The 17,132-nt window shown below is 39.1% G+C and overlaps 2 protein-coding genes across 3 annotated transcripts in view; both read left to right on the top strand.

The window, feature by feature from the left end:
* Positions 1-402: 402 nt before the first annotated feature.
* Positions 403-11,030, top strand: f11r.1 (F11 receptor, tandem duplicate 1). 2 transcript variants are annotated; one of them, XM_034240554.1, is made up of 11 exons: positions 403-622; positions 748-854; positions 4,777-4,836; positions 4,917-5,033; positions 5,856-5,999; positions 7,534-7,736; positions 7,832-7,934; positions 8,439-8,546; positions 9,069-9,081; positions 9,750-9,825; positions 9,937-11,030. In XM_034240554.1, the coding sequence occupies exons 2-11, from the start codon at positions 803-805 to the stop codon at positions 9,970-9,972; spliced, it is 912 nt and encodes a 303-aa protein (XP_034096445.1). In that variant the 5' UTR covers positions 403-622; positions 748-802; the 3' UTR covers positions 9,973-11,030. The 2 variants fall into 2 exon arrangements, with proteins under 2 accessions (XP_034096445.1, XP_034096444.1); XM_034240553.1 differs by having other exon boundaries at positions 463-635.
* Positions 11,031-11,606: 576 nt separating this feature from the next.
* The window catches only part of ubash3ba (ubiquitin associated and SH3 domain containing Ba), a 29,533-nt gene continuing 24,007 nt past the window's right edge, over positions 11,607-17,132 (top strand). Inside the window, 1 exon segment of the mRNA XM_034240556.1 lies at positions 11,607-12,369. Coding sequence (XP_034096447.1) covers positions 12,242-12,369 — 128 coding nt within the window. The 5' untranslated portion in view covers positions 11,607-12,241.

Below are 17,132 nucleotides of genomic sequence, written 5' to 3'. Positions count from 1 at the left end.
AGCCGGGCCGGCTAAAATAATTAGTCGTGCTTTTTACAGTATTACGGCTTCCACAGATGACATTTTTTAGGGATTTTTTGTCAAAGCACTTAAGATATTCATTGCTATCGGGATGTTAAGAGCATTCCATGGAATATAACAAAAAGTGTATCTCGAGCCGGTTTCTCAAACTTACCTACCCCACCTTTAAGTTGACTAACATGTCCAAATCGCACATCTTGAAACTAAACCAGTGTTCTTGTTTATTACATTTCTTACAAGTTATACATTTAAAAAGTGGTGGGGACAAAATTGCCCATTTAAAAAAGTGGTGGGGACATGATGCCTCTGCTATGGGTGTGCACATACTACAACATTCTAAAGTGCAATTCCGGCAGAAAAATACCTCACCACAAGAATAAAGAGGAAACTGAAAGAGGTGGGGGAGGGTTCAAAGACCTGAACCGTACTGTCTGTGTAAATATGGTGTAGAAACACACCACTGTGCTCTCTGCTTGTGAATGTGCTTTGTAACAGCTTCTGGTCAAACCAGTTTTTCCACTCTGTCGTCACCGAGGCACCTGAGAGAGGATCCTATTACCGGAAGTTACATAGCTTGTTGTCACCTGGGTGGACTCCTCAGGTGAGAGCACACGGTAAATTCTGAAGAAACAGCGATACAGTCAATTAAGAGTTGCTAAATATACGCGTCTGGTTCATTATTCGACGTAAGGAAGATTCTTTTCAACTTTCTGTTCCTTTTTCCAGGATTATAGTACAGAAGGGACGCGTCGTGTAGCGGAAGAGGACCGAATTGGTCGACATGTTTTCCACCGGGTTGGTTTCGGTGGCTTTGTTCTTCCTCTCTGCAACAGGTGAGTTATTTTGGAAATCGTTGTATTATTTCACGTTAAGGAAAGACAAACATTTGATAACATAATCTAATGTTGCACAGATTAACTCAACAATGCCAACTATAGCCTACTAATGGCTATGTTGTCCTTAAATAATACAATGTTTTTGGTATGTTTTGAATACCCAAATGAACCTCGGGGCTTGTCCTCGCAACAACATGTAGGCCTGCATGTGAATTGGACAAAAGCGACTTCCCATTTTGTAGTCTATCATTTGCAATGAGAAAAAAGAAGAAGCAGAATATGTAGCTTACATAGTAGTGGTGTAAAGTACATGTACTCAAGTAGCCTACTGTAGCTACTTACACTTTTGAGGTACTTGTACTTTACTTGAGTATTTCCATATTATGCTACTTTAAACTTCTACTCACTACAATTCTGAGGTACTCGGATGTTATTCTGAAATGGACCAATCTGCATGATGCAGGACTTAAAAAAAAAAAAGTAAAGTATTCTTACACTTTGGTAGACTACTTCTACTTTTACTCAAGTACAATATCTGAGTACTTCTCCCACCTCTGCTTTCCACCAGACTCAAAGACAGTTTTATCCCACAGGCCATAAGACTACTTAAACCTTGCACTAATTATATTGTTTTATGTCTTGTAATTGCATTGTTTAGGAACCTGTGACCCAAATGTTTAATTCATAACATAACTTCACCGTAGTTGTGTACATGACATTAAACCGTTGAATCTTGAGTCTTACTACGCCCTGAGCTGTAAAACCAGAGAGATCAGATGCATTAGTTCCTCTTGTTTTCTTGATTTCGAAAGAATGCTCTTAAATACAAATGTCTGGTTCCCTAATTCTACTCTTGATCTTTACAGTGGCCACATCATGAACAGTGAAGGCCCCTGAAGGTTTATTAAGAAAACAACCTTGCATGATCGGAGTGTGTACAAATCCCATATTTGTATTATTCCAGTCACTTGTCCATGCAGTAGCTCTTTATTTTTGTATCTTAATTAAATGTATACTCTCTCCATATATATGTGAGACACTTATTTTCACAAACCCTCTCATAAGATCAATGTATTTGGATTTAATGTATGGGTTGATGGCGCATTATTTCCAGGAGACGGGGTCTGACATTAAGCTTTCTCTTCACTGAAACAGCTCAGTTGACCTTTTTACAGATCCCTCATGACACTGAGATCTATGTAGTAGAAATGAAAACACTGAGTAAGCACTATACAGTAGACCAGGGGGGAAATGCATATAACCGTATCCTCTACTAGTTTATTTGTTATATTCCTTACAAAAAACTGCCATGGAGAAAAGCAAACATTGCATTACCCTGTATTTTGCAGGTGTGCTTAATTAATCTCTGCTAGTGTGTAATTAGGTCCTGGTTTTTAATATGGGTGTGTTTTTTATTTCAACTGTTATGCAATGTTTGCATTATACAACTGACAATATTCGCTCAGCGTTATATGAACCTTAGAAGTCGCAGCATTGTAAACATTTCATGAACATCGTGAAACTTAGTGTCATTTGTTCACTTGATCTGTGCTAACCTAAACACTTCATCAAACTACATTTGCACAAGTGACTGGCATCAAGGGACTTCATTGTAGACCAAGGCAGAGTGTGGTGAAACCAGTTGACATACCTGGTGTTTTTGATTTCTTTCAGCTGCTATCCGGCTGGTTTTTCTTTGCCTTTGCTGTAATGCTCATCATTGCACCTGCAGTACAGCCGGCTAAATGAAACGGACGCGATACAGCACTTCACACGTGTTTTCTCATACTTTAAACTTGAGTTTCCCCCACCCTGAAACAAAGTATGCAAACAAAAGAAGTCACGGAGTGTTCCGGTTTCATTTTACACCAGCCGCTTATCTAAACCAAAACTGTGACTGTGCGTCCTTATCTCGGCTGATACCGCCAGTGAGAGACATCTGAAGGGCAACAAGGAAGTCATTTAAGTAGCCACAGTACAAATGCTTTAAACAATTATCAAGTCCTTTTGTATGATTTCCTTTTGTAGTCAAATGTGGTGATGTTTACAATGAATGACCCAGTTAATGATTAACTGGCTGTAGTTGGAGCTTCCATGTGTGACCAAAAAGGTGGTAATCATGTAACTCAACACTTAAAGTAATGCCAGTGTGGGGTAATAGATGCTAATGTTATGTGACAGGCGGGCTTTAATAGTCAGGTGTCTCCGCTGCACTACTGAGCCTCGAAAGACCCAGTTTCAACCCGACTGTTGATGGTTTCACCGGAAGTCTTCTGGCTCAGCGGACAGGAATGTGTCACTATGTTTTCTCCCACACCCTAAAGACTTGTGAGCATGCTCTCTGAGTGTTTGAGTCTTTCACAAAATACTCTTGGCCTCTGAGATTTGATTGCACACTTTATATTTATTGCTGTGGTAAATGTTTTACTCTAGCCAAGCTCAGTTAATATATCGCGTTCTCAAATCTTGTGTTTGGGGCTTTTTTAAATCTATAAAAAGGCAGAAACCACGATAATAATAATACTGTTTAAATAATAAAACAATAGTTATTATTAATTCATATAATCCATATCCGAAGGTGCAGTTTTTGCTGATTTATTCTGTAAATGATACTTTTCCTTTTGTTAAACAACCACCTCTTTCTCTCATTATTAATCGTGTGACCTAAACCTGTCTTCCTTGTAGTCGGAAAAAAATGTTTGCAGGCAAAGCTGCTGTAAACTGGATGCTTAATATACTTGTATTATTAATGTGGAGCTTGAACTGCATTACTGCCACAATAATCCACTTTCAGATTGATTGATAGGCATCATAAAGATGAACTGTGTGGCAGGTGAGTTTCAGCTGATTGGTGGAAGAAGTACTCGGATATGATACTTGAGTAAAAGCAGCAATAATGATTTGGAAAAATACGCTGTTACAAACTGCATTCAAACTCTTACTTGAGTAAACGTACAAAAGTATTAGCATTCAAAAGTACTTAAAGTACCGGGGGAAACAAAGTTACCGCATTCATGGAGCACATTTTAATGACATACTGCTGCTGGATATTTGAACCTATAATTATATGTAGTTGCTATTTATAATTTGTATTGGCTGATTATCTCAATCTGTAAAGTAAATAAAGCTGTCGGATACAGTAACTGTAATGGAGGAAAAAGTAGAATACTTGCCTCTAAAATGTTGTGAATAAGAATTTCATGTCATTTGTTAGACGCTGTTATCTAAAGCGACTTACATACATTCAGTTCTGTGGACGATCCCCACAGGAGCCATTTGGGGCGAAGTGTCTCAGGGACACAACGACATGCTGACTGCAGTGGGACACGAACTTGCTACCCCCTGATTCAAAGTCCAGCACGCTGTCCACTGAGCCACAGCGTCCCTAGAATGATAAAGTAACATCAAATGAAAATAGTCGCTAAATTATTAATATTTTAAATTGTGTTTGAGTACAGTACTTAAGTAAAGGTACTCCACCACTGCCTATGGTGTGTGTACTGCATTACTCCAATCCTTTTAAATGATTGTATCCTTTTTTTTAAAAATGTTCATTTAACAATGTTAGGAGAGTAAGGTGATAAAACCAGTCTATGGATAAAACCCACAGAGAAGACTCTGCAGTCACTGACTCCATAATCAGCCTAAAAACCAAAGCTGTGTTTACAGGAAGTGAGAATTTAGACTCGGCTTAAAATGCGCTGATGAACGTCTGCCCAAAGTCTTTAGTGGCAATAAAAACATCCTATGCAAACTATAGAACTGAATCAGTCAACTAACCTTTTAAATGTGTACAAATAATACCTTTACATACAATATGTTTGTCCACTGATCACTTTGGCACATTTCCTGGGATGCATTATGGTCACATGTGACTTCATTGTCTGATGACAGGTTTCCTTTTAATCTCTGTGTCCAGGTGTAAGAAGCTTTTCAGTCACCACCACCAACAACAATGTGCGGGTCAAAGAGAATGAAGGTGAGCCAGAGATTCATTTACAAATATTACCTTTTTTATTGCTTATGACTTAAACGTAATTGTGAATTGTGTTTTTCCAGGGACGGACCTCACATGCTCGTATTCAGCCGACTTCGGTTCCAGCGCCAGGCTCGAGTGGAAATTTAAAGACATAAAAGGCTCACAGACGTATGTGGTGTTTGATGGGAAACCAACACGTGAGTACATTTACAATCTTTATTTGTGTCTTTTTTAGAGCATATTGACGAATGACTTTTCACAAAGTACATGTTATGTTTATTTGTTTGTTGTTTACTCTCTTTTGAGTAAGAATACTATATATATATATATAATGAACCAAGCTGTTCTAGACTTCAATGAAGTTTGGTGTAAAGTGGGGTCAAGAAAGACGGGACTATAGTCCTTTCAAAGCGGGCAGTATCGAGTCAGATTTGTTTATAAACACACCCATATATCTCAATCCTTCTTCAAAACATCCCAACAAGTTATTCTTTAAAAACACACATATTATTTCGCTATAATTATAAAACACTGTTGTTATTTTAGCCTGTACAGTGTGGGGTAATATGAGTGTATTTTCTAAATCCATTCTGCCAGTGGTTGTTATCCTTTCATCTTTGTCATTTTGTCATCATTGAGTCGTAAATACTCCATCATTTGAATTTGAATTTTATATATTAAGACATATTTTAAGGTTGTGATTGTTATCCAAATTTAGCGAATACTTCCTTATCTGTTCATTCTGTGTGTATGCTGATACAATTCTGGTGTTAATACGCAGACCTGGCTTTGTAAATAGGAAAGGGTAGTTCTGAATATTATTAGATTTTTACATTTGAAGCTTCTACTGAGGTTTCTGTATAAAAAATGTAATCAGTGAAGGAAACATTTGCATTATGGAATTGCACACACATAAGGTGACACAACTGGTTGTTAGCTAAAAAAGCAATAACCCAAAATGTGTTGGCAAGACAATTTAAATGTCCGTCAGTCCGTGTAACACTTCCATTCGCCCACAGAGCCGTACGCCGGCCGAGTGACCATGTACGGCAATAACCTGAGAATCAACAAAGTGACCCGTAAAGATAACGGAGTGTACGACTGCGAAGTGTCCGCCGGCGAAGGCCAGTTTGGGGAAGTCCGAGTGCAGCTGACTGTGATGGGTAAGGATCCTTTTCTAGTTACATTCAAACATTTCTACTCTACATCGACTCACATTTTTACAATAAAACGTTCCCTATTTTTGCATCTGAGTGGACTACAGTATAGCAATACTCCACGTAGAAGTGTTTTTCCCTTGCTTTAAACTAAAGCTTTTTCACAAATCGATAATCAGCGAAAATATTGAAAGTCAACCCATTTTCAAAGCTCTATGGATCAGAGATGCAGGGTATCGTATTGTACTAATATTGTTATTTAAGTTCTAAAGTGTATCTACTGTAATCAGTGGTGGAATTGAACGAAGTACATGTACCTAAGTACTCTACTTATTTAAAAAAGTTGAGGTACTTTACCCACGTTTTTTAAAAACTGTATTTTACTCCACTACGATATGGAAGACAATAATATATGTTTTACTCCACTACATTTATCTGACAGCTTTTGTTATTTTGAAAACATCTTCCCCTCTGTCATGAACCTTGGAGTGACCTTCACTAGCACTTTTCAATTGGACAAGCAGGTCAGCACCGTAGTCAAGTCCTGCTTTTTTTTTTAAATAAGACTATTGGCCAAGACCAAGTCGTTTTAATCTTTTTAAAGACCTAGAAATGGTTATTAATGCCTTTGTTACCTCGAGACCGGACTATTGAAACGCTCTGTATGTGGGTATGGACCAGGCCTCAATTAGACGCCTGCAGCTAGTCCAAAACGCAGCTGCACGTCTTCTGACTGGCCACAAAAAGCGTGACCACATCACCCCAATTCTGGCCTCACTACACTGGCTTCCAATTCGGTTCCGAATTGATTTTAAAATCCTTTTATTTGTTTTCAAAGCCCTAAATGGGCTGGCTCCGGCCTATATAGCCGAACTCCTCCATCGCTACACCCCAGCCAGAGCTTTAAGGTCTGCTGACCAGCTGTTGCTGATAGTGCCTAAGACCAGGCTCAAAACCCGAGGGCACCGAGCCTTCGCAGCAGCTGGCCCCAGGCTCTGGAACAGTCTGCCCCTCCACGTGAGGAGACACTAGGGTTTTTAAATCCTCACTTAAAAACTCACTTCTTCTCCCTGGCCTTCTAGTCAGAGCGGAGCTTGTGTTTTTGTTTTTTATATTTCTGTTGTAAATTATTGTTTTTTATTGTGATTGTAGTAAAGTGTTTTTATTACATGTACCGCGCTTTGGCTCGACCAAAAATCACTTTTAAATGTGCTATATAAATAAAACTTGATTTGATTTTAAAGCTTCAGAATATTAGCTCATTCAAAATATAAATCAAATGATGAAGTAACATAGACACATAATTATAGGTAAAGATGTATAGATAATCAATATTCATGATACAATCATTTCAAATGGATGAACGTGAAATTGTCGGGACTACTTTTACTTTAGTAAGATTTTGTATGCAGGACTTTCACTTGTAAAAAAGTATTTTAACAATTTAGTAAGTAGCACCCGAGTACTTCTTCCACCTCTGACTGATGCAGGTTGTGTATTACTGTACATGGAGACCAGCTGAACTGACTGTTTCCCGCAGTGCCTCCATCTCCGCCCATGTGTCGGATCCCGTCCTCAGTGACGACGGGCAAGGTGGCCATGTTGACCTGCCATGATGGCGACGGCTCCCCCCCCCCCACGTACAAGTGGTACAAAGACAAGATCCTTATGCCCGCTGATCCCAGCAAGATAGCTGGCTTCCGAAACGCCACTTACAAGCTGTCTGCAGTCAGCGGCAACCTGGTGAGCTTCAACCTGTTACTTTGCAGAATATTTACATCGAAAGCTGTGGTCCCTATGGCCTTTAAAATGAAAGATGTACCCTGTTGCCGCTTCAGGAGTATCCCGCTGTAACCAAGATGGACTCCGGACAGTACTACTGTGAGGCTGTCAACGATGCTGGTCCTCCGCAGCGCTGCAAAGGCCTGCACATGGAAGTCCGTAAGTGCTTTTTGTTCTTCCTAGAGGCCCTATTAAGCTAAGGGGCGGGACATCTCTAAGCGGTTGACCAATAATAGCAGAGCCGGCCAGCTAACCAATCAGAGCAGACTGGGCTCTGGTTTCAGACAGAGGGTGAAAAGAGGCAGTATGAGAACAATAAAGAGCTTTTTGAACATGAAACGCGTTAACATGCCACAGTAGAGGCACAAAATACAAATATGAACCTGAAAATGATCATATTATGTCCTCTTAAAAAAAACATGCGGACACAGTCATTTCTAACTAGTCTCAGCCTGTGCAGTGTGCAGCATGCTATTTAAAGGTTTATGAACAGGTTTAGCTGCTTTTGAAGGAACCAACAGACACTCATAATTTAGAAACAGCTGTCAGTTTTCTTTTATCATTTGGGTGCTGCAACTGTTTCAATTATTACGTTTTAAACACTCCACATTCTTTGACTGTAATTCAGCTAATGCAATATAAAATGTGATGTTTCTCTTCAAGGTGACGTGAACACTGGAGGAATTGTGGCCGGGGTTATTGTGGCTCTGCTGCTCCTGCTGCTGCTGGGACTTGGCATTTGGTATGCCCACAAGAAAGGATACTTTCCCAGTGAGTTTTCCACATTATAAACACAAATTATAGTATATCTGTGATCATCAATATTCTGACATTCAGCGTTGACATTACCAAAAACTGTTCACATCTGAAAAGTTGTTCCCTCTTTTTACAAGTTGAAGAAGTTTCTCGACTCCCACACATAGTCAGCGCAGAGTTAATTGAAATAGTGCCAGGGGAGCAGTTGGGGCGCTCCATATTTGACTTATTATTCATATCGTTATTAACTCCATATTGTTTTTGCTCCAATCAGTACTTAAGATGGAGACCCTTTTGTTCCATACAGACTGAGCTAATGTTTAGCCATGCTATGCAACTCAAAATCCACAGAATATAATAGAAGCCTAATACTGGATGTCCAATACAACATTTGAAATATTAATCATTTTCTGGGAGACAATACTACCTGTCATTTACAACGATAAAATAAGCAGAGTATTGCATATCATTTGTATATTTGCAATATAAACAAAGTACTTTATCCCACTGACGTTTTTCTCATTCTTTCCTTTACAGAGAAGGCAGAGAGGTAAGAGGACTCCCCCCCCCCCCTTTTTTTTTTTTTTACTTTCTAGTAGATTTTAGGAGATAATCTATAAACATCACCATCAGTAGAAAAATGTTTTTTGATACTCGATTGATTTTTGTCTTCTCTAGTCTTATGGAGGTAGATTTGTTTCAATGTTATTTGTGTGAACAGCTCAATAATCTGTGTCTAAAATGGGTCATCTGTAAATGTAAAACACCTTCCACAAATGCAAAGAAAAGATGTGTAAACTCACAGAAATATCTGCAAATACACAAACAAATTCCATAAATAACACATTGATAATAATGAGACACATGTACTTCCATATACTGTGGATATGTATATATTTTAATATATTAATTTTTTATATTTTCAACTTGTGTAATTCTTGTTAACAATGCTGCTGTAACAAAACTATTTCCCAATTCGGTTGAATACAAATATTGATATATCTTGATCCTCAAAACCACATTTCTGATTTTGAATAAATACTTAACATGCAAAGATTTGCACACGGTGGCTTAGACTGCAGAACAAGTAGTGCGATGATGTTTGATGTTACAGGATCTGTGATGAATGAAATGCAGATCCCACTTTTATTTGTATTTTATTTTATAATGATGTCTCTTGTGATGAGCTTCAAATTAGTATTTAAATTCTCCCTGCAGCAAACCAAAGACCAGCGTGGTGTACCAGCCGACGTCTTTGCATTCTGGTGACGGTGGTGGTGGTGATGATGAAGATGTAAGTATGAGCATTGTTCAAAAGATTTATAAATCAATCACGTCTGTTAAGTTGAGGACATTTGCAGGAGGAATTTTCTAGTTCTGATGTTTTTTATATGTCTGTTTTCAGGGGGAATTCAAACAGAAGTCGTCGTTCGTGGTATAGTCTTCAAAAGGGAGATAACCTTTGTTTTAAATGTCTCTCAGCATGGGACTTTTCTGAAGTTTTTAGTGATGTCTGTCATTTTATTAGCTCCTAAATGGCAGTTTTTTTATGGACCATTGTGATTGTTTGTGAGTTGAATTGGACTGTGTGCTTTATTGTCTCGCATGCTTCCAGGTTATAGGACATCATTTAGCAAATGTAGGTTGTGAGACCGCTTTAATTATTTTATATGTTGTTTTAATGAAATGACTCGTGGCTACTTGTGACCTGTTTCAGCCTCAAACGATTTACCATCTATGTTTGGATTGTGTTTCTGTGTGCATCCTCATACTGTGTGTGTTTGCGTTTATCTTTTTACACAAACTTCTCTAATGTACAATATTGTTTTTCTATTAGTTTGTTTTTCTTGTAAATAACTAAACAGTTTTTACAGTTGTAATTTAAAATCATCTTATCCCTGAGCTTCCTTACATTAACTTGAAACTATACTACTACTGCTTTTAGTCATTAACCATTTAGATGCACATTCCCATTTCTAGTTAAACTTGTATTATATTTGTCTGGTCTTGGTGTCTGATTTGTAAGTATTTAAAACTTTTTTTTTGCTCAACTAATTAGTATTTATCAGGGTGTAGACTTAGTCAACTTCCTGTTGAAACAGACATACATCAACCTTCCTGTTGAGTGGAAGTTGATGATTTAAAGTTTTTAAATAATGACCTGCCTGTTTGCAAGGCCTCTTGTGTTGCCTTATACTAACGATAAATTACCCAAACTCTTGTGAGATGATGGTCCTAATATTAGTTCTGTCTCCATGCACAACGATTATATTATTTGTTACCCTTGACCTTTTTCTTAATTCTCAGATCATGTGTTTTAGTGGTACGATCATGTCAGACCATCAATATATCATGAGTTTATAAAATATAATATTTCAGTTACAATATTCACATTTAAAATACTATATTTTCTACATTGCTTCACCTTTCCATGGTAGATCATTTAGAGCTGATGATTCTAACTTTGTCTTATTTGGTTGATAAAATGTTGTTGATAAATTGTGTCTACTGTCATGTTTATAGTAGGTTATATTTAACTTTTCATAAAGACATTTGAGCTACAGTAGGCTATAAATTGCTTATCTTGCTACTTCTATTTATGTGAAGATGATTTTACAGACATGGTCACTGGCTAAAAATAAGGTAATGAGAGGGGAAGACTCACGTCTATTCAATGAAACATCTTGTGACATATGATCTTGAGTTATTCACTCAAACCAAATGTAGGCCTATATCAGAATCATAATATGCCTACATTTATTCGTCCCACAGAGGGGTATTTGATAAAGCCGAAAGAGCCAATGCAGTTCAGAAGAAACTTACATAGCCTAACAATAACGTTACTTGTTTGTTTACCAAGCCACATACACATAGGCCTACTTATATGGTTGAGTAAAGAGGATAATAAATTGGACAAAAACTTCAAAATTACGTTATTTTTTTGTGTTTACAGAGTTTGCCATCCAAGTTGCTAAGGCAACTGAGGATGGCGGGTTTTTTTCTCCTAATCGTTCACTGCGCATGCGTGCAGTGTCGACACCCACTTTCCAGACAGGAAGTGTGACTAACTTTTTCCATCGTATGGCCCTGCCTCGACATTTTTCATCATACTACCTCATCTACACAATAGTACACACAGCGCTTGGGTGTGGGTGTGTTGCTCAGTTTAGTTCTTGTTCAGCATGAGATCTTACCGTACAGGACTTCCGGTCCCCTCACACATCTGTGTACTGTCCCTTTAACTAAGGGGGCCGCACAGTTGAAGCTGCAATATTTTACAGGCTGCTCCTCCGCTCACTCAGGACCCATTCATAAATAACACATCGTGTGGAAAAGAGAGCTCATACAGCATCTGATTTTTAATTAATCGGAACTAGGGACGAGGTGAAATCAGACATGTTCACCTCGGCCGTGGACTGTGTATCGGGGGCACAGCTGAGAGAGCAGGAGTGACTTCCCATGGCTGACCCCCCTGCTGATGGTTTTGACTTTATGTGCGAACCATCAGGAGGCAGCTTGATCCAGCTCGGAGCATTTGTCAAACCCAGAAAAATGCTCGTTTCCTCCGAAGGTTTCCTGCGTGTTTCCGCCTTTCACAACTAACCCTGGTTTAAGCCGCTTTCATCCTTCTTTTTTATTATTCTTTGTTTAATTAAATGAAAATACATCAGAGGAGCCGAGGACCTGACATGCCGATGGAGCAGTGAGTTATGGCAGCCAAAGAGGAACTGTACGCCAAAGTGACGCCGCGGAGGCAGCGCCAGAGCCGGCCGAGCACCGTCAAACATGGGACCACTCTGGACGTGCTGCTGTCCATGGGCTTCCCCAAGACCAGGGCGTGAGTACTGTCCCGAGACACACACTCTCATAGCGAGGTTAAACCAGGCTTCACACCAGCATCCCTCACAGCCAGTCTGTAGTCAAAGTTTCCTCTGGTCTGTGTGTAGTGTCCTCAGCAGCTGGTAGATGCTACGCCTCTGCTCTGAGATGCATGTTGTTTACATGTTCACTTTTATTGAACTGTAGCTTTTGCCCTGCCTGTATCACAGCAGGCTTATGCAATATTATTGATTGACCCTTTTGTGTTTTTTTTTTTAGCCATCGTCATGACTTTGGTTTCCCTTTTAGTGTCAAATACAAATAATACTGTACAACTAAAGTCATAACATGCTCTTACTAGTAGGCTACGCTGTTTTGATACCAAATGCAGATGATTGTGATTGGAAACAATGCAAATGTGGTTCATTTGAAGTACAACAAGTATGTATTGCTGCCAAATGCACCTAAAGGACTAGCTTTCATGTTAAAGCTGCAGTTTAATGTTGTTGATAGTGAACCTAATTGTACAGTCATGTAGTTTAACATACTGTAAAACAAATACTATTGTGTTGTTATTATCTGCAATATTACATATAGCTGAATATGAATGCAGTCTGCATATTCTTTTAGCCATCGTCATGACTTTGGTTTCCCCTTTAGTGTCAAATAATACTGTCCAACTAAAGTCATAACATGCTATTACTAGTACGCTAACCTAACCCTGACTTATTTAGATCATTGTGAACCTTTTTTTACAGTCATGTAGTTTAACATACTGCAAAACAAATCATGTTTTGTTATTATAGTTATTATCTGCAATATTACTTAGAGCTGAATATGAATAATAAATAAATACAAATTGACTCCGAAAGCATTCAAAAAAGCACAATTAGTTTTCTGTTGAGCTTTTTTTCTGTAGCCTACTTCATTGACTCTCCACACCAATGCAACCGAATAACAGAAGCACTTGTATGTTCAGTCTTTGTGTTTCTGTGGGGGTGCGTTTGTGTCCATATGTTGTTTTGACATGTTTCCCCACCACAAAAGAAAAACATCCGAGTACTTTCTGAGTCACGCGTTTCCTTTGCCAACGCTCTTGGTTTTCATTGAAAACCCTGATCCGGTGGGCATTCCTACGTGCTCCGGCTCGACACTTTTTTTCATTCATCCTTGAGAGAAGAAGTTGCCAGGAAACAAGGATCGCTGGTTTGTGAATGTAGTCTATGGATTATGTAATCCTATAAAAAAAAAAAATGACAATGTGTTGCCTGCTTGCTGTTGGGGGGGCAGTTGAACCATTCATGCTTAAATATTGCTTGGACTATTGTAGATGGTTAAGAATACGATTGAAGCAGTATTTGGCATGATGTCACAACATTTGAGCCACAGAAGCATTTCTCTTTTAGAACCAGAAACAAGAGAAATGTGCAACATCGAGGCGTTGCATCTCAATACGTAGATTTCCTATATGGACTGCAGAAAATAACATGTATGCTTTATAAAACCAATCTGTCATCTTGCCACGGTGCTTATGGCCACAGGCACAGTTTTAATTGAAGTTCTGTACGGCCTTACATCTCAGCCTGACTGTGTAACTTCTACCTTATCACATCATCTATAGTCATAACGTGCCTTCCCATTGTTGGTGTTGTCAATGACTCCCACATTATCAAACCCGGTGGTTTCAACAGCCTCTTCGCCCACAAAAGCCTTTTCTGTATGTGGAGCGGGCCTCAAAATGGTGTCCCATCATGTAACAAAAGATGTGAAATACTCAGCAGCAGAAGTCTCAGAGTGTCGAGATAAACCTTGAGATCCATTACTTGTTTCGTTTGCTGAATTGAGTGAAATAAGAGACTGGAATTTAGAAATGACTAGGAGCAGTTTTGCTAAGTAAGCCAAAGCTAGACGGATACAGTATCTCCAAAATGAAGCCTTCTTATCTACTGCAAAGCTGTCTGAGGTCATCGGGCTGTGTTGTTCCAGACTGCAGCTCCTTCTCTAATGAACCGCTGCAGACAACATGAGGGACTGTGGTTGGTTATATTTGCAGACTCACATCTAGTACTGATGATGTACTTGTACTCTCCGAGCGATAAAATAATAATGAAGCAGAATAATCGGCCTGTGTCTGCTGTTATAGCTGTGGAGACAAAACAACAATAAGATAAGCAAATCATCAGTGGTAACAATTCTGAGATACTTGTGCTTTACTTTAGTATTTCCATTTTATGTTACTTTGTACTTCTACTCCACTACAATTCAGAGGTACATGGTGTACTTCTACTGCACTACATGTATTTAATACCTTTTAGTTACTTCACAGATGTGGATGAATGATGTGAAATATAATCAAGTGTTGAATCAGACTTTAGTTCCACCTGGAGTAAATCCACCAGCTACCCTGCAGTATACAAAGTCATTCAAACTAGCTGCAGCTTTGATAACACTTTAAAGATCAATCATTATAAAACATATCAGATATATTATTCTGAAATGGACCAATCTGCATAATTTACTTTTACTTTTGGTACTTTAATTCCATTTTTATGCTAATACTTTTGTACTCTTGAGTAACATTTTGAATGCAGGACTTCTACTTCTAACAGAGTATTTCTACACTCTGGTACTTCTACTTTTACTCAAGTACAAGATCTGAGTACTTCTTCCATCTCTGTGAATAATACAGATACATAGTACCTTAAATACAACACAGGGGACACTTGATGTTTTTGAGTTGGTGTATTCATCAGGTGGGACTTTTCTCTCTGGAGCTTATGGCATTGTAGTTATTACATTGATAGGGAAATATGTGAGAATAGGATGGATATGTTTTGCGCCAACACAAACATGAGTTTCCAATACCATAAAAACACATCTTTGTCATGTTAATACCCATCACATTTAACATTTGACAGGTCAAATAAAGCATTGCCGTTAAATGTATGAACATACAATGCATGTCTTTATTTAGTTGGTAATGTAATCCAGTTAAAAATATAGTTTAGTCTAATTGTAGAAATCAACCTGAGCTGAATAACACTCCCCAATTCCCACCAAACGTTATCAGCATCCTCAATGGCCTAACCTTTTAAAAGAACTCTCTGTTTATGTCCAGCGAGAAAACTTTATCTCCTGCTTTGAGATAAATAACCAAATGAGAACTTTGCATGGCCAGGCTTTGTTGTCACGTTATATCTTTGCCTGTTTTCCATGTATTCCCTGGGAACCTGCTCCTATTTCATTATTAGCCTTACAATCTACCATGTGTTCCCTGACGTTGCAGATTGCACTTGTGAAAAGGGGACTTCCTTGTATCATTACATTACATTAATAATAATAATAATAATACGTTTTATTTCGAGGCGCCTTTCAGGACACCCAAGGTCGCCTTACAGTGCATTTAAAAGTTAAAACAGCTAAAACAAAAACGGAACACAATTTAATCGAACCGACAAGGCAATACAGCGGCATAAAAGCAGGCAAGACAAGAGTGTGGAGTGACGGAGTGAGAGGAGGATCTGTGATAGCAGGTTGAATGTGTTTTAGAGTGAGTAGGCCAGTTTAAACAGGTGGGATTTGAATGTCGTGATGGAGTCAGACTGTTTGATGTGTGGAGGCAGAGAGTTCCAGAGCCTGGGCGCGGTGCAGCTAAAAGCCCTGGCTCCCATGGTGCTAAGGCTGGAGGTGGGGACAGTCAGGAGTCCGGCTGAGGATGAGCGCAGGGAGCGGGAGGGGGTGTATTCCTGGAGGAGGTTTGAGAGATGGGTGGGGGTGAGGTTGTTGAGGGCTTTGTATGTAAGCAGAAGGTTTTTGTAGGCAATCCGGTGCTGAACAGGGAGCCAGTGAAGTTGGATGAGGATGTGGTCAGACGATTTGGTACAGGTAATTAATTATTACATTTCTCTTGTTAGACGCTTTTATCCACAGCTACTTAGATACATTCAGTACTGTGAGCAATCCCCACAGGAGCCATTTGGGGTGAAGTGGGAGGTGTGTGGCGCAGTGGTTTAGTGCGCTGATCTTCGAATCAGAGGATAGCAGGTTCGAGTCCCACTGCAGTCAGCATGTCGTTGTGTCCCTCAGACACTTCACCCCAAATTGTTCCTGTGGGGATTGCCCATGTAAGTCGCTTTGAATAAAAGCGTCTAACAAGTAACATGTAATGTGTCTCGCCCAGGGACACAACGACATGCTGACTGCAGTGGGACTCGAACTTGCTATCCTCTGATTCGAAGATCAGTGCACTACCCACTGAGCCACAGCCTCCCAACCCCTGAGGCTATCATAGTTAAATATTCCTTCTTTGTTGTTTCTTTTCACTCATATTTTCCAATCTTCACTTTTATTGTACTTGTGAAGGATTACCAGTTAATTACAAATCCTAAAAGCTCCTCATTTAGCTTGATTTGACTTCCAACACATTGTTAGCTTCTGTAACTTCTGCAAACAGAACATACTGTGTGAAGTAAATAGGCGTTAGATGGAGGAACTAGACACACACATTCTGGTGTATGTGCAGTTTTTAAATGTCATGTTTGTGGCCAAAATAACTTGAGCAGTCACACCTTAAAATCATCACCCTGAACGACGACCTGTATTACAGTAATAGAGCTATAGACCAAGTGGAGATCTGAGTTTTAACCACTTTATTTTAGACTGCTATTTTAGAAGCAGCCTTATGACCCTAAGTACACAGATGGTATGTCTGCGGCTCCTTCATGTCAGCCATGTGGAAGACCGTTCGACTGAAATAGGAATCTGTTTAATGATGTCGAGGGT

This window comes from Gymnodraco acuticeps, unplaced genomic scaffold (assembly GCF_902827175.1).
Source record: "Gymnodraco acuticeps unplaced genomic scaffold, fGymAcu1.1, whole genome shotgun sequence".
Classification (NCBI taxonomy): Eukaryota; Metazoa; Chordata; class Actinopteri; order Perciformes; family Bathydraconidae; genus Gymnodraco; species Gymnodraco acuticeps.
The sequence above is the reverse complement of the archived record's forward strand: the minus strand, read 5'-3'. Positions and strand labels throughout refer to the sequence as shown.